The sequence below is a fragment of the Cololabis saira genome, chromosome 9, assembly GCF_033807715.1.
Source record: "Cololabis saira isolate AMF1-May2022 chromosome 9, fColSai1.1, whole genome shotgun sequence".
Taxonomy (NCBI): domain Eukaryota; kingdom Metazoa; phylum Chordata; class Actinopteri; order Beloniformes; family Belonidae; genus Cololabis; species Cololabis saira.
In genome coordinates, this window is record NC_084595.1 from 24,309,475 (window position 1) to 24,336,746 (window position 27,272).

At 42.0% G+C, this 27,272-nt stretch overlaps 1 protein-coding gene across 1 annotated transcript; it reads right to left on the minus strand.

Moving 5' to 3' along the window:
* Window positions 1-810: 810 nt before the first annotated feature.
* disp3 (dispatched RND transporter family member 3) lies at window positions 811-26,732 on the minus strand. The gene is made up of 21 exons (XM_061729936.1): window positions 26,108-26,732; window positions 17,315-18,307; window positions 17,004-17,223; window positions 15,857-15,993; window positions 15,636-15,770; window positions 13,761-13,921; window positions 13,454-13,593; window positions 11,103-11,194; window positions 10,850-11,014; window positions 9,463-9,624; window positions 9,229-9,375; window positions 9,010-9,146; window positions 7,095-7,264; window positions 6,841-6,971; window positions 6,363-6,547; window positions 5,316-5,442; window positions 4,879-5,024; window positions 4,635-4,794; window positions 4,411-4,524; window positions 2,133-2,305; window positions 811-2,049 (listed from the first exon to the last, which is right to left on the minus strand). Exons 2-21 carry the CDS (start codon window positions 18,297-18,299, stop codon window positions 1,693-1,695), a joined length of 4,044 nt encoding a protein of 1,347 aa, XP_061585920.1. The 5' UTR covers window positions 18,300-18,307; window positions 26,108-26,732; the 3' UTR covers window positions 811-1,692.
* Window positions 26,733-27,272: the final 540 nt, after the last annotated feature.

Genomic DNA, 27,272 nt, shown 5'->3' on the forward strand with positions numbered 1-27,272 from the left:
TAATTCACCACTGGTGAATATGGGAAAACAACTTAAAAGTCAAAGCATAACTAAGTTTTTCTGTACCCCATTACTGTGCTCTTGTGCATTTACATGACATAAGGGGCAGAGCAGCTTTGCATAAAAAAAATGTGGAAAAAAAAGATCAACATGTACAGCAAAATACTGTAAATGTTGCTGTATCAACGCTAGAGCCTGGATAAAAAGGTTTGAGTATACCTCACTTATTCAGGAATATGAAATCCTTTCAAAGCATAAATATTACTGAAAATGCAGGTGCATTAGTGTTACAATAAATGAATGTTCGGACGGTTGCTTTTCACTTTCTTTACACAAAAGCTATGCAGTACTTTTTTGTCTTAAAATGTTATCTCCATACAAGAAAAAATAATGTAACAAAAGAAGAAAACTTGGACCACTGGCAATTAAATGTGGACTTTAGAAGAAAATAATGCCGACTTCTTTTCTAGCTGCAGGACGTTCCATAATAACGCTCCACCAAGGCTTTCCCTTTCCATCATCACAGAGAGAAATGCTGCTCTCTGTAACACATTAAAATGTAGTTTTGTATAATGACCAACATAAAACATTAATGCACTGCAATTCGATAAAATTTCAGCTATATCTCATGAATGCTTTATAGGCACCCAGAAGTATAACAGCATCGCTCTCTGAGTAACTACCGCTATGCAACTGTGAGAGAACAGTATCAGCACTTCATCCAGCTCTGTTACATAATAATGTAAAAGAAAATAGTACTTAAGGTTTCACAAAAGAGCTCGAGCTTTACTGCAACTGGTTTATTTGACATTCACAAGTAAAACACACACATACAAAACAGAAATGCACTACTCTTGCTGCTGCTGAGTCAGTCTGCCTCCCAAACCCATTATTGTGTGATGTGTTTTGACAAATGGCCCTCAACTTTACTCTGGAGTAGCCTGGAGCTGCCGCTGATGAAGGTTTGGGTGTTGGGGTGTGAGGAGGGAGTGGGTTATCTTAAGTGCAATACACCTGAGGAGGGGCACAATAACTGAAAAGAGATCCAAGAAAAGGATTTGAACTTGTGCAAAGTACAGGCTTTCACAGGTTTTATGAGCACGTGTGCTGGCAGCGTCCAAAAGTTCAGAACGGGAGGAAGAGAGAAAAGCAGCAAACTGGGACATTTACATCACACTCTACATTTAACAAAAACTGTATAAAGTTGGTTTAATAAACCAAGACATCATAGCCTGTGATGGCTGGAAAATAACACAGTGAACATTAAGAGAACACAAAGTATTAAACTTTTTTTTGTGTGTGTGTTTCATAAAATGACAATGAACTCCGTCAACACCAAATGGCCACGGACATCCTGTCACTGTTCACACGAACAGGTCACGAAACAGTCAGTAGCGGTTCACAAGTCAAAACCTGTGACTGAGTCTCTTTCCCCAACGATTACTCAAATGATCCTGGCTGAAAGTGAGACGAGATCCAAACTATACCTGGGCTGAATCATCATGTCAGCCCACCACAGTGTTACAAAGTTACACTAGACTGAAATGGCTCTGACATCTTTGTGCTATAAAATACAAGATCACTTACTGGTATGATATTCCCCCTGAACATGCAGGAAAATACAGTTCTTGTGGTTTGCATTCAGAGGAGCTCCTCTGTCTGACATCAGTGCGAGTTGACGGCCAATAGTGTTTATTTCCTGATTGGTTGCCAGGCCGACGCGCCCAGCTGCCCTCTCACCCAGCACATCGCCCCCGCCGACGCAGCACCTGCCATCACCGCCAGGCTGGCCTTGAGCACAGCGCCTGGGTGTCTCCTAAAGCGGGCCGGGGCCACGCAGGCCAGCATGGCTAACGTCACGGTCAGGGTGAACAAAATGGAGACGGCCGTATTAATGGCCACGATCTGGCCAAACTTTGCAAAAGGCACAATGACACAGAAGAAAAGGGGGACTGTTGAGATGGCCGTAGTGACTGCGCTGGACACTATGGCAACGCCCACATGGTTGACCGCCTCCAGGGTTCGCCTCTGCCTTTCAGCTGCAGGCTCCTGCAAACAGAAGCCAGATTAGCACGTCTGCACAACAGTGACATCAGGGCGGTGACTGTGAGACAAAGACATTGCTCCCGTACAAGGTTTTGCGCAGGCAAAGAGGGAACGGTTTCCCCAGCCAGCAGGTAACCTTCCACCAGGTGCAGGCAGTAATCCACAGAGGACCCGACCAGTATGGAGAGAGAAATGGCCTCCACTGCTCCCATCTCCCATCCCAGCCAGTACATGACGGCCACGACCAAACAGATCACCCCTGTCAAAGACCAGACACCTGAATGTCACTGTACACAACACTTCCAAGCCTGGATCCACATTATTCATCTCTTACTAGGAATGGGCGATATTTTACCGTTCACAATATACCGTCAAAAAAATTCCTCACGATAAGAATTTGTCATCTCCCGGTAAAAACGATAAAAGGAAGGAAAGAAGGAAGGAAAGGAAGGAAGGAAGGAAGGAAGAAAAGAGGAAGGGAAGAAGGAAGGAGAGAGCAGGAGGAAGGAAGGAAGGAAGGGAAAAAAAGGAAGGAAGGAAGGAAGGAAAGGGGAGAAGGAAGGAAGGAAACAAGGAAAGGAGGAAGGAAGGGAGAAAAGAGGAAGGGAAGAACGAAGGAGAGAGCAGGAGGAAGGAAGGAAGGAAGGAAGGAAGGAAGGAAGGAAGGAAGGAAGGAAGGAAGGAAGGAAGGAAGGAAGGAAGGAAGGAAGGAAGGAAGGAAGGAAGGAAGGAGAGAGCAGGAGGAAGGAAGGAAGGAAGGGAAAAAAAGGAAGGAAGGAAGGAAGGAAGGAAAGGGGAGAAGGAAGGGAGGAAACAAGGAAGGATGGGAGAAAAGAGGAAGGGAAGAACGAAGGAGGGAGCAGGAGGAAGGAAGGAAGGAAGGAAGGAAGGAAGAAGGGAAGGAAGGAAGGAAGGAAGGAAGGAAGGAAGGAAGGAAGGAGAGAGCAGAAGGAAGGAAGGAAGGAAGGAAGGAAGGAAGGAAGGAAGGAAGGAAGGAAGGAAGGAAGGAAGGAAGGAAGGAAGGAAGGAAGGAAGGAAGGAAGGAAGGAAGGAAGGAAGGAGAGAGCGGAAGGAAGGAAGGAAGGGAAAAAAAGGAAGGAAGGAAGGAAGGAAAGGGGAGAAGGAAGGAAGGAAACAAGGAAAGGAGGAAGGATGGGAGAAAAGAGGAAGGGAAGAACGAAGGAGAGAGCAGGAGGAAGGAAGGAAGGAAGGAAGGAAGGAAGGAAGGAAGGAAGGAAGGAAGGAAGGAAGGAGCAGGAGGAAGGAAGGAAGGAAGGAAAGGGGAGAAGGAAGGAAGGAAACAAGGAAAGGAGGAAGGAAGGGAGAAAAGAGGAAGGGAAGAAGGAAGGAGAGAGCAGAAGGAAGGAAGGAAGGAAGGAAGGAAGGAAGGAAGGAAGGAAGGAAGGAAGGAAGGAAGGAAGGAAGGAAGGAAGGAAGGAAGGAAGGAAGGAAGGTAAAAAAAAGGAAGGAAGGAAAGGGGAGAAGGAAGGAAACAAGGAAAGGAGGAAGGAAGGGAGAAAAGAGGAAGGGAAGAACGAAGGAGAGAGCAGGAGGAAAGAAGGAAGGAAGGAAGGAAGGAAGGAAGGAAGGAAGGAAGGAAGGAAGGAAGGAAGGAAGGAAGGAAGGAAGGAAGGAAGGAAGGAAGGAAGGAAGGAAGGAGAGAGCGGAAGGAAGGAAGGAAGGGAAAAAAAGGAAGGAAGGAAGGAAGGAAAGGGGAGAAGGAAGGAAGGAAACAAGGAAAGGATGGGAGAAAAGAGGAAGGGAAGAACGAAGGAGAGAGCAGGAGGAAGGAAGGAAGGAAGGAAGGAAGGAAGGAAGGAAGGAAGGAAGGAAGGAGCAGGAGGAAGGAAGGAAGGAAGGGGAGAAGGAAGGAAGGAAACAAGGAAAGGAGGAAGGAAGGGAGAAAAGAGGAAGGGAAGAAGGAAGGAGAGAGCAGAAGGAAGGAAGGAAGGAAGGAAGGAAGGAAGGAAGGAAGGAAGGAAGGAAGGAAGGAAGGAAGGAAGGAAGGAAGGTAAAAAAAAGGAAGGAAGGAAAGGGGAGAAGGAAGGAAACAAGGAAAGGAGGAAGGAAGGGAGAAAAGAGGAAGGGAAGAACGAAGGAGAGAGCAGGAGGAAAGAAGGAAGGAAGGGAAGAAAGGAAGGAAGGAAATGAGCCAGAAAGAAAGAAAGAAAGATAGATAAAATCCTGTTGATGACGTTTTTGTGTAACAAACATGGCGGATCTGAGAGCGAGATAGATTTATAGTTACAAAGGTGGAGTTGAATTGGTATTTTTTTTTTTCGTCATTTTTATCGTTATCGGGATAAATGCCGGAAATTATCGTGATACATTTTTTAGTCCATACCGCCCATCCCTACCTCTTACCTATAATGGTTATAAGGACTGGTAGCAGCAGCATAAGATGTGCAGTAAACACAGACACAGCTGCCACACAGATGGCCAGGGACAGCAGAAGACTCCAGAGGGCACTCTCCACACCTGGTGACGGAAGACTTCATCAGATTCATACACCCGTGCACTCTTTCTCAACAATTCCCAGCACAGATTGCAGAAAAAAGTTTTTCACATTCGCGCCAGCTCCCACTTGCCTATTATTTCCATGAAGATCTGTTTCCAGTGCTCACATGTCTGAAAACCTCGCTTCAGAGCAGAAGACTGTGGGAGGCTGGCAAGTAGCTCCTGGATAAAGTTCTCCCACTGAAGGAAGTCGGAATAGGTTTGAAAGGAAGATTTCCCCTTGTATGTGGTCTTGGGAGAGGAGCGGTTGAGCGTTAGGGAGGGCTGCACGAAAAACTTTTGATACATGAAAAGCTGAGAGATGAAGGGGCTTACAGACTCAAAGGCCATGGACAGCCAGCGGACCTTGCCTCCGTGTATTCCCACCGCTCCATGGGAGAGCTGCCCTGGAAGCAGGTTGGGCTCGGGCAGAGACTGGCACTCGGGATGGAGCCGGGGCAAAACAGAAGACAGCTTGTTGCCTGAAGGGAACAAAAGCAAAACGCATTGCCCTTTTCCTTTCAATTACTTTGGACTTTCGTGGCAGAATTAAACATTTTGATGGAACGTAACTGAGACTTTTAATAGCATTTTTTTGTTTGTTTTTTTTGTTTCGGGGAAATTACATTTTTAGCCAATGAATTTAAATACATTTTCAAAATTTTCCTTGAGGTAAATCCTCTCTCTCTTCAAAAATGCATACAATTACCCAAATGTCAAAAAGATGCAGAAAAAAAAGTCCCAGGAAGTAAATGTGTGTGTGAAGCTGTGACCTGAAGGCAAGCACTGAGCTCCTCCCGGCTTCACAAGTTGTCCGTTTGCACCGACAGCTTTGCAGATTTTGCAAAGATCTCCGATTTCCTTGAAAATGTCAAAGTCTGGGTCCAGTATAATGCTGCCCTTTAGAGAAAGAGAAGTAATATGTCAACACAATGAGACAGTTATTTCTGCTCAATATTAATCATGTTGATTCAAGGATTAAAAATAGAGCTGGGTATCAATTCAAATGTCAAGAATTGATTCAATTCCGATTCTTAAGATTCTGAATCGATTATCACCATTTGATTCGATCCAATCCGATTCGATATTGATTTGGGTTAGTGTTGCCTGGATTATATGACTGTAAAATAACTATTGAAATAATATTTCACAATAATTATTGTGAAATAACTAAGAAATAAATAACTCAAATAGGCATTGCAATATCCATTTAAAGTGCAAAAAAAGAAAGAAACTGCAACAGCTCAAGCAGTAAACAAATTATTTTAGCTTGTCTAGTTTATTCTGTCACCAGACACAGCTTGCCATGAAGCACCAGGCATTTTTCAGGTATTTCATTACAAACCGTGTCCGATAACAGAGAAACCAAACAAGCTATAGTAAATATAGATAATATGAACTTCATTGAACTAATATAACATTTAGAAATTTAAGCTGAAATGTCCAGCATTTTCTCTAAAGAAAAGTTAATTTAGTTCAGGAGTTTTCAAAACTACTGGGACTACTGGGATTAAAGTTCACCAGGCAAAAATGTAACGATGAAAAAAGAAAAAAAAAATTAATAATAAAAACAAAAACAAAAAAATCGATCTTTAGGAACTAATATGAGAATCGATTTAGAATCAGAAAATCGATTTTTTTCAACACAGGCCTAATTAAAAAGCTGTGGCGCTTTTCCATTTTAACAGGCTGATCAGGCACGTCAGGCCACGTTCAGCCATTCACATAATCATACCGATGACCACATCAGGGGTGATAAGGAGGGTGGTGCAACGTCTTTCAGTGATGTTAAGGAGTGAAGCATCCGTTAAGAGCCTTACCATGTCCCCAATTACGTGGTTGTCCCTGTGTTCAGTTCGGTTGACTCCCAGGATCCCAAACACAACAAAAACCATGGCCCCGGTGTCAACCAGAGGACGCACCGCCGGGTGGCCGCACCCTCCACCAGAGCACGGGTTAAAGCCAGACGTTTTGGATGACTTCACTGCAGCAGGAGATGAGGGATCTTTGAAAATAGAACAAGAGGAAAAACCTTTCAACTGTGTTTGTTTGCAGAGTTTAAAAATATCTGCACAACTGGATAACTGTGGAAAAATCCTTCAGTGGGTTCACAGAGCGCTGCTTTCAGACGCTATATTTGAAGAAGCTTTCACATCACAGCTTTCTCTCTATCTGAACAACTCAATGTGGAATTAAAGTCAATTTTAAATAAAATAGTTTGGCACATGCAACATGAAAACAGTAGCAAACTATCTTTACGTGAAGGATCATCTCTGACAGAGATGTTTGCTCACTTACTGCTAGGGAGAGGGGCGTAAAAGGTTCCCTGTGAGCGTCCAGCGGGCCCTGAGCTGAAGCCACAACCGGGCGGGTTCACACACACTCGGCTGGGATGAGGTCTCAGGCGACACTGAGCAAAATACAGCTTCCTGAATGGGAAGAGCAGAGTTTAGAAAAAAAAATAAAAAAAAAAGGCAAGCTCCACTAAAACCACTTGAGAGTCAACAATTGAGCTCAGATCTGCTCTTTTTTTTCTCTTATTTTCATTTCACCTGCTGTTCTGCTGCGGCGACGCTGCAACATAAAAGGAAAACTCTGGCGTCCAGCTATGCCGAGCATCACAGGAGCTGGATGTGATCATCCAGCTGGGGTACGGACGGTATTCATGAGAAACGCACACTGTCATTCTGCTGCTGTAATTGGTGTGTGGCTGACTAAAAGCCTGTTTAGATGACAAGATTAGTTATAAGCTGCTTTGGTACGAGACATCAAAATTTGGTATAAAAATATATATACAGTCAGTCCGGAAAGTATTAAGAACGCTTCACTTTTCCCACATTCATTTATGTTACAGCCCTATTGATAATAGGAATAAATTCTTTTTTTTTCTCAGAATTCTACACAAAATACCCCATAATGACAACATGAAAGAAGTTTTGTTATGATTTTTGTAAATTTATGAAAAATAAAAAACTATAAATATCACCTGTGCATAAGTATTCAGAACGTTTGCCATGAAGCTCAAAATTGAGCTCTGGTTCATTCTGTTTCCACTGATCTCTCTAAAGTTGTTTCTACAGCTTAATCGGAGTCCACCTGTGGTGAATTCAGTTGATTGGACTTGATTTGGAAAGACACACACCTGTCTATATAAGCTCTCACAGTTGGCAGTGCATGTTGCAACACAAACCAAACATGAAGTCCAAAGAATTGTCTTCAGGCCTCCGAAACAGGATTGTTTCGAGGCACAAATCTGGGGAAGGGTACAGAAACATTTCTGCTGCTTTGAAGGTCCCAGTGAGCACTGTAACCTGCATCATCCTTAAATGGAAGAAGTTTGGAACCACCAGGAATCTCCCTAGAGCTGGCCGCCAGCCTAAGCTGAGCAATCGGGGGAGAAGGGCCTTAGTCAGAGAGGTGACCAAGGACCCGACGGTCACTCTGTCAGAACTCCAGCATTCCTCTGTGGAGAGAGGAGACACTTCAAGAAGGACAACCATCTCTGCAGCAATCCACCAATCAGGCTTGTACGGTAGAGTGGCCAGGCGCAAGCCCCTCCTTACTAAAAAGCACATGGCAGCCCGACTGGAGTTTGCCAAAAGGCACCTGGAGGACTCTCAGACCATGAGAAAAAAAATCCTCTGGTCTGATGAGACAAAGATTGAACTATTTGGCATGAATTCCACGCGTCGTGTTTGGAGGAGACCAGCCACCGCTCATCACCTGGAGAACACCATCCCTACAGTGAAGCATGGTGGTGGCAGCATCATGCTGTGGGGGTGTTTTTCATCAGCAGGACCTGGGCGACTAGTCAGGATTGAGGGAAAGATGAATGCAGCCATGTACAGAGACATCTCGGATGAAAACCTGATCCAGAGTGCTGTTGACCTCAGACTAGGACGACGCTTCATCTTTCAGCAGGACAACGACCCAAAGCACACAGCCAAAATATCAAAGGAGTGGCTTCAGAACAACCATGTCAATGTCCTTGAGTGGCCCAGCCAGAGCCCAGACCTGAATCCCTTCGAACATCTCTGGAGAGATCTGAAAATGGCTGTACACCGACGCTCCCCATCCAACCTGATGGAGCTTGAGAGGGTCTGTAAGGAAGAATGGGCAAAACTGCCCAAGAACAGTGTGCCAAACTTGTAGCAACCTATTCAAAAAGACTTGAGGATGTAATTGCTGACAGAGGAGCTTCTACAAAGTATTAAGCAAATGTTATGAATACTTATTCTCATATGATTTCTTGTTGTTTTTATTTTTAATAAATTTACAAAAGTCGCATCAAAACTTCTTTCATGTTGTCATTATGGGGTGTTTTGTGTAGAATTCTGAGAAAAAAAATGAATTTATTCCTATTATCAATAGGGCTGTAACGTAAAAGAATGTGGGGAAAAGTGAAGCGTTCTGAATACTTTCCGGACTGACTGTATATCATGAAGTTGACTTCTTTTGCTCTCCGACCTGGAATGATGACACCTCCTTATGATCTGTGCCACACCTTTTCCAAGGAGATGTGATGCTAGTGTTGAGCGAGAAACGGTAAATTGTTGTGGAGACTCCATGTTCCAGTTTTGACATGTAAACAGTCAGCAAGGAACCTAAAAAGGAACACAAAAATGATCAGTCATGGTGTGGGCTCTCAATGAGGAAAATTATTGTTTTTATCTGTTGGTCATTTACTTGTTTGGTTGGCGTCTGAGTTTGGTTTGACTGATTTCTGAGAGGGCACTGAAGCCATTGTTCTCGGGCTCTGCTGGTGTGTGGAGAACCTAAACGCTGACGAGGAGGCGTGGGAGTAGAGTGGGTGGGGTTTTTCCATGAACACACCTGCAGCATAAAACACCGCCTTGAAGGCATTTCTTTCAGATCTGTGAGGTTAAAAGTGCATGTTGCCTTTCACTAGTTCTGTGTTACCTGAGCACGTGGGGCAGGAGATGCCTTGGCCGCTGAGGTTGCTCCGCAGAGCCAGCAGAGTCTGCAGGTTTGTGTCTCTGCGGAACAGCAGAGGCGCGTGAGTGGCCGGCCTCAGGAGACAGCAGCAGCCCGCAGATAAGAGCAGGACCAGGAGAAACACACCTGGGTCGCAAGGAAGACAATGACAAACAGCGGCAGGGATGAGGGTCTGATGGAGGAGATAAAGCAGTTGAGGGACGGATCAGCAGGAGCATTCAATTATTCCTGAAGTGTGCGGGTGAATGTTTCATGAGTGCTCGCTCTTCCTCTGGCAGGCGGAGTCTCCTCAGGACAAACAGAGAGCTGCAGGATCTTATCCTGATTTATTGAAGTTTTCTTGGTACAAATCAACATGCATTCAGTCAGATCAGTAAGTTCTAGAGGTGTGTGCAATTCATCGATGTGTCGATGCATCGCGATGCGTCACGTGACGATTTGGAATCGATTATAAGAAAAAAAAAAAAAAAAAAAAAAAAAAAAAAAATATATATATATATATATATATATATTTTTTTTTTTTTTTTTTTTTTTTAATCCTATCCAGATTCCAGACTGAATAAGCTGCTGAATCATTTCATTTTCAAGAATGCACATTTCTTATTGTTCACTTGAAATATGGCAGATATGTTTACACTAAATAAATTTGATGGAAGTACATATCTAGTTTACTTGAATTAATGAACTCATTAAATCCAGGGCTTGACCGTTCTCAGTGTTTTCCATTTTTCCTCATGCAAGTGCAGCTTTCCCTGGTCAAAGTTAAGTAAGTCAAAGAGCAAATGTTTACATAGTCATAAAATAAATTATTTTGTGTCTTTGAAAAATACATGTCAAATGTTCAAAAAACCTTGTTATTTACTTAATGAGTGTTGTTAGAGGAACTGAGTTGATTGATTGGCTATTTATTTACAAATGTAGCCACAGATGAAGACAAAATCAATCTTGTATGGAAAAAAGCATTAAAAATCACAATAATCGGGCCGCTCGGTGGCGCAGTGGGTTAAGCAGCGGCTCATATACTGAGGCTACAGTCCTCCTCCTGCAGCGGTCGCAGGTTCGAATCCCGGCCTGCGCACCTTTGCTGCATGTCATCCCCGATCTCTCTCTCTACCCCTTTCATATCTGCAGCTTGAATAAAGGGCCACTAGAGCCCAAAAAAAAAAAAAAGTTTAAAGAGAAAAAAAAAAAAAAAAAATCACAATAATCGAAGAATCGTGGCACCAATAATCGAATCGAATCGACAATCGTTATAATCGAAGAATCGAAGAATCGAAGCTCCAATAATCGAAATCGAATCGTGAGGTACCCTTGTTTGCACACCCCTAGTAAGTTCTTTATTTTAACCCACCTAGAACAGCTTTCCGGTGCTTCACAGCTGGCTCAGATACAAAGAGCTTCAGGGCCCACTGAAGATTTGTGCTCACCACACCCACATGCTGCTGCCCTAGAGGGGACAAATCAGTCTCCACTGACAGGGACAGAATGGCCGAATCGCCGTCTGCATCACAGAAGCCTGTCCGAGACAAAAGGAGGGACCTCAGTGGTACCTGAACAGCCATTTCATTTTAACTCATTCAGAGTTAGGGAGATAATAATCTTACTTGGCTCCATCTCCACCGACAGAAGCGCTACATCATCATCCTCATCTGACAGAGGGCTGTGGCTCGCTGACAGGCCCAGGAGCAGCTTCACACTTTGGAGAGAGGAGAGTTTAGGGAGAGAGGCATCATTTCAACTGTGCTGTCCTGCAGCACGCACAGGTCCATCGTCTCTGCTCTGGGTTTGCCATGTGTTCACTGTTTGCGTCCTGCTAATTCCATCTCGTTTGCTTAAAAAGCTTCTCAGCTCAGTTGGGTCTTTTATCATGTTTTTAATAAACCTGTGTCCCAGCTCTGGATCGTTCCTTCCTCCTTTAGACATGCCGCCGTGCAGCCCTTTTTAAATAAGACAAATGTGGATCCATTGGTGCTGTCTAATTTCAGGTCAATTTCTAAACCCCTTTTTATTTCTACATTTTTAGAAAAAATTGTTTTTAAAAAAACTCCAAGAATTTTGAAAACAGGCCACCATTCATGAGTTGCTTAAGGCTGTTGTAGGCCTCGTCACATCACCGAAACGGCTCTTTTAAAAGTTTTAAATTATCTTATTCTTAACCTTGATTCTGGCAATTGTGCCTTTTTAATTCTTTTAGACCGAATAGCAGCGTTCAACAAAGTGGATCACACTGTTCTCCTGTCACGCCGCGAGCACTGGCTAGACATTAAAGGCTCAGCGCTAGACTGGTTTAAATCCAACCTTGCAGATAGATCCTCCTGTGTGCAGCTGGGGCTGTTTTCCTCTTCGGTGGTTCCTCTCTGACCTGTGAGGTTCCCCAGGGATCAGTCCTGGGTCCTCTACTGTTCTCCCTCTACGTACTACCCCTGGGGTCAATATTTAGGAAGCATAATATTCCTCATTACTGCTTCGCTGACGATATGCAGGTTTACTTGCCATTAAAGGCTCCTTCTAAGGAATCTCTTCATGCTATGTTTAATTACATGAGGGATATTAAGACATGGATGGACTTAAGTTTCTTAAGATTAAATGAAAGCAGCTTGTCCAGATAACACTGGTGCTTTCCTCACTTCACTGGCTTCCAGTTAGGTGCAGGATTGATTTTAAGATCCTTTTATTTGTTTTAGAGTCTTTGAATGGACTGGCCCCAGATTATATATCCGACCTTGTTAAGGTGCACCAACTCTCCAGAGCCCTTAGATCAGCTGACCAGATGGTCCTGGACATTCCTCCATCCCTCATGAAGACCAGAGGAGATTGAGCTTTTGCAGTTGTGGCTACGACGCTGTGGAGCACTTTGCCCCACTCTGTACGCTCTGCCAATAGCCTCTCCATGTTTAAAACGTCTTAAAACAAAAAAAAAAAAAAAAGTAAAAAATGTATATATATAAAAAAAAAAAAAAAAAATATATATATATATATATATATATATATATATATATATATATATATATATATATATATATATATATATATATATATACTTAAAATAAAAAAGAGGGGAGCTTTCCTTTCACTGCCGTCCTACCTGCCGCTTTCTGTGGCTCCCGGTCGGGCATCTGGAGTCTGGTGGGGCCTCCTGCTCGCTTCCCTGACGCCCCGGTCTGACCTCACCCCTCAAATCAATGTATAAATTACCAATTCTAACTCTAATAATCATTCCTGACATTATCATGATATATTGTTTCATAGTGTATTATTATATTAAGTTATGAAATCTCATGGGATGTTAAACTATAGTATTATATTGTTATATATAACAGTATGATGATATCATTTGTTATATGTTAAAATATTTTATAAAAATTATGGTATATTAGGATATTACTATATTTTTATGCTATATTTATATGATGCCGTGCTACACCACTCAATTATTTATTTGTTTACAAATTAATATTCTCAATTTATGTATCTACTTTCATCATCTTATTTACACACACACACACACACACACACACGCACACACACGCACACACACACACACACGCACACACACGCACACACGCACACACGCACACACGCACACACACACACACACACACACACACGCACACACACGCACACACGCACACACGCACACACGCACACACGCACACACGCACACACGCTGATGTCGTCTTTTGTCGTTATTTGCACTGTATGTTAATAAATAAATAAAACGTCTTAAAACCCTTTTGTCCACCTTGGTGGTTGGCCGAGCAGCCGCCCCTACTGGATTGTATCTGTCTTATTTTAATTTTTATTATTTTTATTGATGATGATTCTTTTTTTTTTTTTTACTGTAAAGCACTTTGGTTGGCCATAGGCTTTTATATGTGCTATATAAATAAAGCTGACATTGGCACTGACATTGACAAATTGCACCTCACGCAAGAGTAAGGTGATAACAGCTCACCGGTTCAACCAGGCGTGCTCGTGCGGCTCCACGTGCTGAGTCCAGATACACAGGGCAGCTGGCATCAAGGCAGACACCCAGAGCCAGCAGCAGCTGACGATGAGGGCCATGAACAGACCGAAGTCATGCACGGCTGGGATCTGAGTGTCAGTTAAATGGAGCTCAGTGTAAAAGATTGAAACATCCATTTTGTGTTTATTGCATAAAAATGTCTGTCTGCTGAGAGAGACACTCATCTACAGCAGAGGAGTCATTCACATTTCCTGCACAGTTTCCATTAAATGCTGTGCTTTTCTCTCATAATTACCTGAGAGAAGGTGTTGGCTGCATAGGCAGCTGCAGTGGTGAAGGAGGTGAGGAACGTGGCTCTGCCAGCTGTTTTCATTGTATAGATCATTCGCTCCTGCGGCTGATGCACATGAGAAGCTTGTCTGAAGGTGCTGATGAACACAAACACATCATCCACCCCTAAGAAATGAGCAGAAAAGACTGGATTTCTCCTTTTGAAAGAACAGTTAAATATTTTCACATTTCTTCTCAGAGTTAAAAGACAAAATCAGCAGCACTCATAATTTGTATCAAACCGTTAAGCTCTGTGAAGCATAGAAACTGGAATTAGCGGGAAAACGTTAGGAAAAAGTTCATCTCTAACCAAAGACGTCGTCTTCAGTTTCATTTACGGTGCTGTGAAAAACAACTTTCCCCTCTTACAGATATCTTCTGATACACTTACAAATTTAAGATCAATAAATACATTTTAATTTCAAAGATAACCTGAGTAAATGCAAGATGCAGTTTTTAAATGATGTTTTCATTCATTAAGGAAAAAACGTATGGTAATCAACCTGGCCCTATGTAGAAGAGTAATTGCCCCCTAAACCTAATAACCGGTAGTGTCGTCCTTGGCAACGTATCCTTGGAAACAATTGCAAACAGGAATTTGAGATAACTGCTGATGGGTCTTTCACATCGCTGTGGAGGGATTCTGGACCACTCTTCTCTGCAGCATTGTTTTAATTAAACCACATCAGAGGGTTTTTCAGCATGAACGGCCCGTTTAAGGTAATACCACGGCATCTCAATCAGATTTAACTCCGGACTTTGACTATGTCACTCTAAAACCATTATCATATGTATTCATTAATCTATTCAGAAGAGGACTTACTAGTATGTATTTGATTCTTTGTCCTTCTTGGATAACCCAGGTGCGCTTGCACTTAAGGAAACCACAACATCTTAACTGCTTACCAGATGGACGGACCACTTCCCCCAGGACTTTCTGGTAAAGAGCAGAGTTCATGACTTGCAGCAAGTCGTCAAGGTCCTAAAGCAGCAAAGCAGCCCCAGACCATCACACTACCACCACCTTTGACTGTTGGCATGATGTTCTTGTTCTGAAGAGCTGTGTTAGTTTTACACCAGATGTGACGGGACTCACACCTTCTAAAAACTACCACTTTTGTCTCGTCAGGATATTTTCCCAAAACTCTTGGGCATCATCAAGATGTAAATGTGAGACAGGTGTTTGTGTTCTTTTTTCTATCAGCTGTGGTTTTGGCCTCCGGTCTCTTCCATGGATGCCATTTTAACCCCAAGTCTCTTTCTTATTGTTGAATCATGAACATTGACAACAACTCAGGTAAATGGGGCCTGCAGGGCTTTAGATGTTGATCTGGGGTCACTAGTTTCCTCCTGGAGGAGTCGTTGATCTGCTCTTGGAGTCATTTTTGCCGATTGGTCACTCTTGGGAAGGTTCTCCACTGTTCCACGTTTTCTAAATATGGAAGATGAATTCACTCTGGTTTGATGGAGTCGCAAAGCTTTAGAAATGTCTTTGTAACATTTCCAAACTGACATATGTCGATTACTTTGTTTCTCATCTGTTGTTGAATTTTTTTCTTTATTATATCGGGGGATGATGTGGGACTTTTTGAGATTTTTTTTGCCAACTTCATGTTGTCAGATAGCTTTTATTGAAGTGATTTCTTGATTCTACAAGTCTGGCAGTTATTAGATCTAGGTTTGGCTGGTAAATTAAAAAAACTCAAGAAATCTATAAGAGGGCAAATGCTTTTCACAGCACTGTACTTTGTGGAAATCTGAGCGTAATATAAATCCTCCGTTAAAAAATGTTCCAAAAAACAAACCAAAAAAGTGCTTAATTTTGCTGTTAACAACTTACCGATACCAATAATAACAAATGCTGCAACTCCATTCAGAATACCCAGGTATCTGACACCGAAGACGACATGGTATAAGAAAAGAGCCATCAAACAGCTCAGTCCGATGGCGGCGAGTCCAAAGAAAGTCAGAAAGACTTGGAAAACACAAGAAAGAGGCCTTTAAACATTAATATGTATCCAAACGAGTTCAAGAGAAAATGAGGAACAGGTAAGACTGTACCAGAGAAGGAGGTGAGGATGTAGACTAGCACGGTGATGCAGGCTCCACTGATGACGGCCAGCATCATGTCGTTGTAGAAGGTGTGTCTCACTTCATCATCAAACAGCTCTGTCCCCCCGTACAGCACCTTCACCTGACTGCAGCAACACACACAGATACAGAACAATAAACTACAGTGTGGAGTACCGTGACTGCACCACAGGAGCATGAATACTGAAAAGACATGAAATATGGGCTCAAATTAATGCCATAAGTATTTTGTATCTGTAAATAAACTTTGTACTTGTAGAAATATTTTGTGCGTGTGCAAAAAATATTTGTACTTGCAAAAAATATTTGTACTTCTAGATACAAAGCTACAAACTTTTTACAAAGCTACAAACTTTTTTTACAAAGCTACAAACTTTTTTTCAAAAGCTACAAACTTTTTTTACAACTACGAGTTATGGCACTTTTTCACGTGCCAAAACTAAGAGCCAATCAGCGATCTTTGGCACGGGTTTCAAAGCGTTTCTGGAGAGCCAATCAGATCTTTGCATCGCCTACTGACGTCGCCGCCATGTGTTGACGTGATGTTCAAGACTGCGCTGCAAACTAATACAAGTAAATGGACTTATTTTCATAAAGCGACTTTCTACAAAGAAATTTACATTTTACGTCTCATTTATTCATTCACACACGCACTAATATACTTGGGAAACAGTTAGGCACCAAATATAATATATTTAATTTTCTCAGACGGCAAAAATAAGAACTTTATTGATCCCACATAGGAGTAATTCATGTTATATCAGCTATAGCGAACAAGCTAGTGCCGAAAAACAATATATACCCTAACTTGTAGTTGTAAAAAAAGTTTGTAGCTTTTGAAAAAAAGTTTGTAGCTTTGTAAAAAGTTTGTAGCTTTGTATCTAGAAGTACAAATGTGTTTTGCAAGTACAAATATTTTTTGCACACGCACAAAATATTTCTACAAGTTCAAATATTTTTTTCAGATGCACAAAATATTTTTACAAGTACAAATATTTTTTGCACACGCACAAAATATTTCTACAAGTACAACGTTTATTTACAGATACAATACTTATGGCATTAATTTGAGCCCATAATGAGAAAGCATTAAAACAGGGGGTTCATGATGTTTCACCTAGTGGACTGCTTGGACAATAAGTCTGCATACTGAACCACAAAGTTTTTGAAGCGAGTTCTCTGCTCATCTGTTCGGTCCTGCAGGGAGTAGTAGGATGGCAGAGGAGCACCGAAGTGGATCTCACTGCGTAAGAGAGAGGAGGAGAGATGCTCAGGGGACAGGCTCTCGTCCACGTACCAGTAGAACTGTGGGTGTGTGATGGCCAGACCCAGAGAACCTTCAAGACAGCACATACAAGGCAAACCAGCACAGTCAGGTTATTTATGGCTAGCCGATTTATGATTATAATAAAATTTCCTTGAAGTTACCCTGGATATCAGCCAGATCTGGGCCCATGCCATCGTAGTATATCTTCCCTCCTCTCTCGCTGGGGTAGAGGTAAGACAGCAGCGAACTGGGTGGAGAGCAGTAAGACGGCCCCAGTGGCAGATCCCTCAATATTTCCAGAGGTTTCCAGCAGAACTGATGAAACTGCGGGTGCTGCATGAGCAGATGCTCCACACGGTGAATCGTCTGCAGACGGTCTGGAGTGAAGATGTTGTGGTTGCCTTTCCCCTGAGCCACAAACACCAGCTCGATCCTCCACAGAGCTTGGCTCTGCATATAGTAATTGGGAGCAAATCTGCGCTTCCTGATGAGAGGAAAAGTAGAATTTTCCTCCCATAAACCTCCCTCTTCCTGCTCTGCTCTGGGATTTGAGCTCTTGTGGTTTGTTGTTTCATCCTGACTCAGATCAGGCTCTGTCCTTGCATCTCCACGTGCTGGAGTGGCTGTCTTGAGATCCTCCTCTGCTTGTGAAGTGCTGTTGAGACGAGTGGGGGTGCTCATACCTCCACTGTGTGTCCAGTTGAACAATTCATTCCTGCCCAGCTTCTCCAGCAGCAGCTCCTGCAGCAGCTCAGACTGGGCATCGTCTATGTCACGCCTGCATCTGTCCCAGGACCCCAACTGAGTCTTTACCGCTATGGTGAGGGCGTCAAAGCGCTCCGCTGAGAAGTGACTGTGAACCTCGAAGGCACTGTAGGAGAGGTCTATGTCCAGAGGAGGGCAGTAGAGCAGCATGTAGACAAACAAGGCGCAGGGCAGCAGGAAGACCACCCCTAGAACCAGGCCGCTGGCCAGGGGCTGCGTGTAAACCCACCCAACTGCCCCCCACAACCCACAAACCCCTGCATTCCCTGTTGCACAGTTTGGTGTTGATCTGTCCGCCACATTGTCCTCTCCCTCCTCGTCTTCCTCCTCACCGCCGTCCCAGCTGCTCTGAAACAGCAGCGGCTCATCTTCAGCGTCCATGCTGGGACCTGTCAGGGACACATCACTTACATCACTTGATCATTCCTCCCTTGAAGCTCTGCTTTAGAGCAGAGCACAAAATACACATCTGAACTACAACTGAGTCATTATCACAAACAAATGAAAAGGAAAGGACAAGGTAACTTCCAAAGTTGCACTGAGCAAGCAAGCAAGCAAGGGCGCGAGAGAATTAAGCCTGTCCTGCAGCAGCTGTTGACAAAGGGCCTCCATTGGCAGACCCATATGGAGAAAATTAAACGGAGAGGGAATTTCAAGGACTTATAAAAGAAAAACAGTTGACAGGCTTCTGCTTTAAAATGCTGCTCAAAGCGCCAGGGGTGAGAGAAGCTAAAAGCTGTGACTTTATTTGAGTGTCCACCGGCGGCTGTTAATGTTTCAGGATTAGAGTTGCTGTTGCTGCGTCTGCAATGGAACAAATTCAAATTACCTCAGCTGTCTAATCACTGCCAAGGAGAGTGAGTGAGGTATTGGATCTGCACAACGAAGGCAGGTTTGTCAAGTGGTTTCCATTTGGTGAACCCTTTTTTTAAATTAAAAATATTAGTGTATATATATATATATATATATACCGTATTTTCTGGACTATAAGCTGCTACTTTTTTCATAGGTTTTGAACCATGCGGCTTATACAAAGGTGCGGCTATTCTGTGGATTTTTCTTCCACCACTCGGGCGCTCTAACCGGAATTAGAATCAAAACTAAGACAAAATAAATGCAAAGAAGAATACGCTACTTCTTCTTTAGCAGATAGAAGTAGGTAGGAGGAGATTTCAAACAGATAAATAGATAAATAAATACTGGTTATTTTCTCTTGGTTCTGTCCCGTTTTAATCAGCAAAGTTGCTGCCGTGTTAAAAGACACTGTTAGGAAAGGATCTATTTAGGTACAAACATGTACATCATTTACAGTTCAAAATCCTTCTGTACATGTAGTAAATATCTAATCTAACAACATAAATATCTCCGGCTTGCATATCTTTTCTTTTCTTTTTTTTTTTTAAATAGAGCGGATGCGGCTTATATACAGGTGCGGCTTATAGTCCAGAAAATACGGTGTATATATATATATATATATATATATATATATATATATATATATACCACCGTATACAATCAAAATACTGCAGACAGGTTGTATTCTGGTGGCTGATTGTGCACAAACTGCAGCAATACATCTCTACGTCTCTTTAGAGCTTTAGAGGGGAGCTTTAAGGTCAGCCGGGTAAGATCCTATACTGCGATAAAGTGTGAAAGATAGCTGCAGTCAACTTGAGAGGGCGAGATGAACTCTCAGAGATGAAGTTCGGGATGTAACTCTCACATAAAAACCAAAGAATGCACTTCACTTTCTTCAATCAATCATTATTCCAAAAGAATGATAAAGACTCCTCCCTGTTAGGAGGCAAAGATAAAAGATAACAACGCCAAAAGTTAAAGATGAGATGCAGGTCAGTTTCTTTATGGAACTGGAGTTTATGCTCTTAAAGCTGAGTGGAGTTTATCTGATGGCGGTGCTAAATGCAGCTGAAAGCCACCCAGTGTGGCCACTATAACACAGTCAGACTGCAGATCACTCGTAATGGAGCACATCATGGATGTGTGCAATGGGCACATCATTAAAAGGAAAGACTCTTCTGAGAGAGAATGGCTGGTAATGTCAGACATCAATGGGACTTAGATGTGTTAATGTTATTTTTATCTCAGACTTTTTTGTTTTTCCTTTCATGCGAAAGATAATAAGTGGACTTGAAAACCAAGAGCTTCAACACCAATTTTAATGCACTCACAAGGAGTCCAGGTCGGTCTATTTATCAACCTGAACAACACTTGCTTAACATCTAGCATGCTACCCTTGTGGAAAAGGGAATTAACTATTAATAAGATGGTTGTTTCAGCCTGAAGTACTGTAACTGCACCCCATGAGGACAAATCCAACCCGTTAGGTGGCTTGGTTTTGAAATTTGAAAACTAATAAAGTATGCCATTATTCAATTACCCATCCAACTATTTTAAGCTTCCGCTGGATTAAACCACCATCCATTTAGGAAATAAGAGGGAAATAGTCCAATTTGCTGGCTGGCTGCAGTTTAAAGGCAGTATCTTCAACCATCAAAGGCTATTATTCTAAATGAGCACTGTTCAGTTTTTTTATCTCTCTATTTTTTGCAATGCTGTTAACTCATATTCCTCAAATGTATTTCTGTCCACGTGATATAAAAGACCACTTACGTAACGTATTCACTACATACTTTTCTATACCTCTTTAATACAGTAGTAGGTTGAGGGAATAGATCATTGTTAGACTCTATTTGGAAAATGTATATATTTTTCTACATTTTTCTGTACCGTCAATAACATTCAGTACAGCTTTTGATTTTGGTAATTAGTTTTCTTTAATCCTGTTATGTTTAATCTCTGCTTCTCTGCCTTTTTTATGATGACAGTACACTTATCAGCAGAAGACGAATGGAGTCACACCGGAAAGTGCTGCTATACGATGAGAGGAAGAGAAATGAAAGAGACTTCATTTACACACCATGCATGGAGTCATTCTCCATACAAACAACAAACCAGCAGCATGAAGGTCGATGAAAGGAATGTGTCCTGTTCGACGGTGGAGAAACTAAATGAGAGGGTTACAGATGTATCTTGACAATTGTATATTGGTCCACATGTTAATATTACAGTAGGATGATTAGTGGTGAAGATGTAGAATATTATTATCAATTAATGAACTTAGCAGGAGTGAGCAGCTTTAGTACTTATTTCAATTTCCAATTCTGTTGCTGTAAGGTGCAGCTCAATACCAACCCTCAACTCTTTGCATGTGCCTTGAAACATGCTGCCTGCAGGTAAAGTGGAGCAGAGACATCTGCAGTGATGCACAACCTCGGGGATACATCCCATCTTTTCTTTATGAGTCTGACACGTCTTCACATCCAAGAACATTGCACCTCACACACCATAATTGCTGAAGCTGAAAAAGCATGAGCTGTGCAGAGCCTGCTGTAACCAATGTGTTTGTGAGCTGCCAGAGTTGTTCAACAGTGATGAGTGTCTGTAAAGATCATGAGAAAATGGTTGATTTATGCCCTTTGTAGGTATGGATTAAAGAGACAGAGTAATTTGACTTCCTGTATGGTGTATTCATTGGAATGAGTGCTCTCTCCCACACGGGAGACATATGTATTGCCCATATGGCAATATATGATTGACTGATTCACTGACTGACCGATTGATGTACACAAGCACAAACACGAAAAAAAGGACCGATAATAAAAAACTCATGTTCAAGAATAGTCTAATCTTTGTTGTCTTTAGCTGTGCATGTTTGGGGTCATTCAACTGTTGCAGAACCTATAAGCTGCTCAGTGAGGCTGAGTGTCCTGACGCTGGGTAGTATGTGTCAGTGTAGGATGCCCTGACAGTCTTGAGATTTCATGCCCTGCAGTTTTTCACATGCTAGACACAAGAAAGTTGCCCCAAAATATAACCAAAGCCCCATCACGTTTCGCAGCGGGTATGATGCGCTTTTCTTTGAGAGCTTAATTATTCCATCTATGAACGTAGAGTTAATATGATTTGCTAAAACCATCCACACCCTCCTTCTGATCATCCTGAGCATGAAGTTTCTCAGTCCTATCCTGGGACATGCGTTACAGCCCCATGGACCTTATGGTTCTTAACATTTGCAACTATAGTCACAGGAACATGTATCTACTTGGAGATGGCTTTTTTTCCTTTTACCTTTAGCATCTGCATTATAGGTGCGTTAAAATATATATTTTTGCTTAATTATTCATATATTAATAAGCCCAATTATCGAATACATTTTTACTCATTAATTAAAGTCGATAATATTTTCTAACAAACGTTAGTTGATGTGTTAATAGGCCCAATAACCTATTTGCATAACAAGCCAGAAAAATACTCATCCCCTTTTCCCCTTACCCCCCTTTTCTACAGCGCTGATGAAGGGGATCATCGTTTGGTCCTAAGGAGCAATCTGAGCCTTTTTTTTTGAGAATGAGCTGCAAACCCTTTTCAAAACAAAATAGATGAAAAAACTTCTTGGAAAGCTGTGGGTTTTTTTTCTTTTCTTTAAGCATATTCAATTATCAAGAATAATTTACCTACAATTGATTGATTTTGTTAACTTTAATACACTAGACTGAAGGCAGTGTGGCCCATCCGTTTGTATATTTTCCTGTATGTGGCCCTCAGTGAAAAAAGTTTGGACACCTCTGATCTATACCGTTTTTCAGAGATCCTCAGACACCCCACTTCTTTTCTTACTCTCGTCCATGTTGTGTGACACAAACAATGACTCCAAACCACATGTGGTGCTTTTCTCCATTTAAATTACCTGAATGGCAAATGAAAATGTTGCAGACAACAATTTGGTTTGAAAATCTAATAGAATGCAATGATTTATGATCATCTTTAGTACCAAGAAATGAAATAAGACAAAAAAAGACTTCATTTTTGTGAAATCAGTTCCTTAAATGTATTCAACTATCAGAGGAAATGAGGTATTGTTTCATTGAGCTGTAAGGGTAACAACAAATGTGTGCATATCTTATGTATATGTATAAATAATCATTCAATTACATGGCCGCCTTTCGGGCATGTAGATGTGATCAAGGTTTTTTCCCCTTTCGTCTGTAATACAGAGTAATACATATTTTCTTTTTGTCTGTAATACAGCTCTGTATTCACAAATGAGACAGATAAATGTAGAGCAGAGGGAGGCCTGAAATGAATCTCCGTGCAGGTTTTGAGACATTAAATTAATCTGCTGAAGCTGAATATGCTCTTGTATTATGTATATTCTGTGTCTGGATAACCTTGCCTGCCCTCATACTGGAATCTGCTGAGAGTCTTCTCTGTAGCTTTATTTATTTATTCTTTCAAACGGGTGCTGCTCAGATTTTCATGCTCCATGCCTGTGATTGTTTGTGTGTTATCTGCAGCACAGCAGCGAGTTTGTTTTTGGAGGGTTTTTTGTGTTAGGAGTCATGTTCAGTAAACCTTGTCTGACCACCTCTTTCCAATATGCACAGTCCTGGAAAACGCATGTATAACCCCAATTCGTTAAAATGTAAATAAAAACAGAATCCGGTGTTTTGTATAAACCCAGATTTAATTCCCAATAGAACATAAACATGTCAGATGCTGAAACTGAGACATTCTGCCATTTAATGGAAAATGTTGACTCATTTTGAATTTGATGGCTGCAACACATCTCAAATAAGTTGGAACAGGGTGATGTTTCCCATCGTGAGCGTACTTGTCAATAAGATTTACCTTCCAGGTGTGTAAGCTGCCCACACCATAGGCACAAATGCAACACCATACTACTGGGATGCAGGGTTTTGAACTAAGCCCTGATAACAAGCAGGACAGGGCAGAAAGGGTTTCCAAAAAGAATTTCAAATTTGGATTTGTTCGACTGACCACAAAACACTTTTCCATTGTGGCTGAGACCAAAATTTTAATGAGTTTTTGCCCAAAGAAGACGGCAGCCTTTCTTTTTTGCTAGAGCCGTAAACTACTTTTGTGAATTACAGGGTGAACTATGTTCACAACTATGTTCACAAAACAGTGATCTCTGGAAACGTTCCTGAACCCATGTCGATATTTCCAGTGAAAATCATGCCTGTTTTCCATGCATTGCTCCCAGAGGGGCTCGAAGATCACAAGCACCCATTATTGACCATCATCCTTGTCCCATGTGCACAGAGATTCCTCCTGATTCTCCGAATCCTCTGATGATATATTTCACCGGTGGGATCTTCAAAATCTTCCCAATTTTATGTTGAGGAACATTTTCTTGAAATTATTTTTGATTTGTGCCAATTACTTTTCCGCCCTTTTGTTGCCCCTTTCCAACTTTTTGGAGATGTGCTGCTGCTATCAAATTCAAAATAAGCGAATATTTCTGATGAAATTGCAAAATCTTCCACTTATGCTCTAATGAAAACAAAATATGAGTTTATGAGATTTGCAAATCTTTGCATTCTGTTATTATTTGCATCTTTACACAATTTGGGAATTGGGGACGCAATTTATTGAAGATTTTTTTTACCATGCTTCTGGGAATAAATGTTTTGGTCTTAATCCTGCTTTGGATCACAATAAATGTAGTTGACTTAAATCAAACAGAAATATCTGCATTCACCAATTGACAGTACAATAGGAAGAGCTTGCATGTCGAGTCCACATCTGACAAAATGTAGTTTCACACACATCAGGAATCTCTTCTTTTTTATTGTCTCTACACAATTAGGGAGTCCGAGACAGTCAGTCCAGGCCATTGCACTTAAGTACAAAATACTAGAGGTGTAGGCAGCCACGACTATTACCTTCATCTCAGAGGAAATTGGTTTGGATGGTCAGGAGCTGCTGGGAATCAGTCCCATCATCAAGCACGCCCCAGTCCTCACTAAGAAACTATAACGTTAAACCAACAAACAAAAAAAAACGTACAACAACAGACAACTTCAGACTATATTGACATTTCCAACAGCCCACATGGTGCATAGTCCAGTGAGACAAAGATCTGTTTGACTACAATCAGGGTGTCAACCCTGTGCACGTCACTTTGAAGAATGGCAGCGGTATCTTTTTGCTCGTGAGCTGTTTTGCTGCTGAAATTATAAAGAAGTGAGACCTCAGTTAGAACTTTTTAGCCGTGGCACATACAATCCTTCTAATAAAGATACTTGATCCTTCTACTCCAGAAATTGTATTAAGATACCACTGAAATGCAACAAGGCCGGAGCAGTGAAGTCTATTTTGACTTCAAACCTTCATGTTCCGGTGAAAAACACATACAAAAGATCAGAAATACGTTAAATGGCACTGTTGTTGCCTTCCTCTACATCTCTACGCCTGTGTTGTGCAGGTAAGGTGGGAGCTCCGAGCAATCTCAACTTGTCGTGAGCCCCAACATTTTCTCTGTCATTATTTCTCTCAGCATCTTTTTCAGCCCTCCACTTGCTCTCACTTTCTTGCCCTTTTCCGTCCTTTAATCCTGCTACAAACCTTTTTTTTTCCTATTTCTCTATCCATCTTTACCGCAAAGGTGAGAGAGCTGTAACCTTCACACCTGACAGCAGCTAAAAATAACCCTCCTCCACCTTCATCAGTTTATCTCCCTTTCATCTCATTCAGTATGGACATCACACTCTGCCTCCTGCTCCACACACATTCAGCTTGATGTAAAATCAGTCATAATAACACCCTATTTAAAGGAGCATTGATTTTACCACTGGTGGTCTACGAATAATATGTTATGCATGAGAGCCCAGCACTCTGTTTATGGTGGATGTGCCTTCTATGATCTCTGCTCCCTGAATCTGTGGCTCAAGTCAAACTTGCAAAATGGAAATGCACCCGGCAGAGGTGCTGCTTATTTTTATTATGGATGAATTCTTGCACACACTGCGAGGAAAATAAAAACCTCACACCCAGCGAGGGACGCATGGTGGAAATGTAATATTTAATTTTTCCCACGCTATTGTGTGTTATGGAAGTAGTTAAGCTTCTCACTACACTCTGTTTTTTTTAATGGAAGCAGAGAGGCACAGTAAACAGAAAATGAAGACAATTTTCCCAAACTTTTATCTATTTATTGAATTATTTCTGGACTTGAAAATAAGTGCCCAATTAACTGCCTTTACTAATGCGAACATTCATATTTTATTCATAAGTGAGTAAAAATACCAAATAGCCGATGTAAAAGCAAACGTGTGCAACACTGAGTGAAACAGTGAAAGACTCACCTGAGGCAGATGAGATGGGAATCACAGGAGGAGCGCGCAGGCCTGCTTGGTCCACTTTTGTCCTGCTGAACTTGTGCTCTGCAGTTTTATCTGCTCCGTGCACTGGTGTGAGAGAAGGTGGGGAAAAAAAAAAATCAGTTACTGCTTATTGTCATAAGTTCATAACTCATCATGTCAGAGAGGGATGCAGGGAGCCCACACAAGAAATTGCATTAAAAAAAAAATCCACTTTCCTCCCTCACTCCCTAGGAATCCTCTGATCCCTGTAGTTCATATTTTGCTGTTTTCCTCTCCTTTTATGCTCCCCGGTCCTTCCTTTCCTTCTCTTGCTGCTCCCTCCCCTCCTGTCTTACCCGGTTGTCGAGGCGACAGTCAGAGAGAGACATTTCTTCCCAGAAGCTCCTTCTCTCTCTCCATCCCTTCTCTCTCTCTCTCTCTGCCGTGGCTTTGTTCAGGCTGCTCTGCTGACTGGCTCAATTGTGTGTCAAAAAACAAGGAGGGACATGCAGCTCAATGATCTCCCAAACCATTTCTGGCATGCTGAGGAGCCAGGGAGGACTTTTCACCATTGCAGAAACGATGCTTAGAGGAATTGAGTTGTCACTCAGCTGGATGCGAGGGACCAAAATGATCCACTGGTTTCCAGTGCTGCAGCCGGGCTCCCTCCCATCAGGCTGGAGTTGGTATGGTCGAGTTCAGTCTCAGTCAGTGGGGTGTGTTAAAAGAGGGTGATCAGAATAACCAGCTACAGTGAGAGAAAAGGTGCAGGCAATTAAAAAAAAATGATCACAGCATATGAGTTTATTTACTTCCATCTCATTTTCAATTATGGACTCTCACATCACATGAAATGAAGCTGATCCATCTAGTTTCCTGCTGAAAATGCATTGTGACAGCTGTATCCAGCAGCAGCACTAATAACATGTTTGGGATGTTAAATCAGCTCTAATTTGACTCCTCAAGTTCTCTCTACTGTAAATAATAATCATGATTTCTGCTGGAATTCAGCCCCTCTCCCTACCACTCATGCATCACCTCGCTGCTCACCCTCCATTCACGTTTAACTTCAGCTGCTTGACATCAAAAGGTAATAATCCATCATCCAAATGGGAGCGGATAAATGAAGTAAGACTTTACTGTTTCTTTAGTCATCGGTGCAGTGTGG

Coding starts and splice junctions, on each gene's coding strand:
- disp3 (XM_061729936.1), bottom strand. CDS start 18,299: ATGGACGCTGAAGATGAGCCGCTGCTGTTTCAGAGCAGCTGGGACGGC. Junction 15,994..17,003: donor TTGTCCAAGCAGTCCACTAG/GTGAAACATCAT, acceptor GTGTTGCTGCAG/TCAGGTGAAGGTGCTGTACG. Junction 4,525..4,634: donor GATCTTCATGGAAATAATAG/GCAAGTGGGAGC, acceptor TTCCGTCACCAG/GTGTGGAGAGTGCCCTCTGG.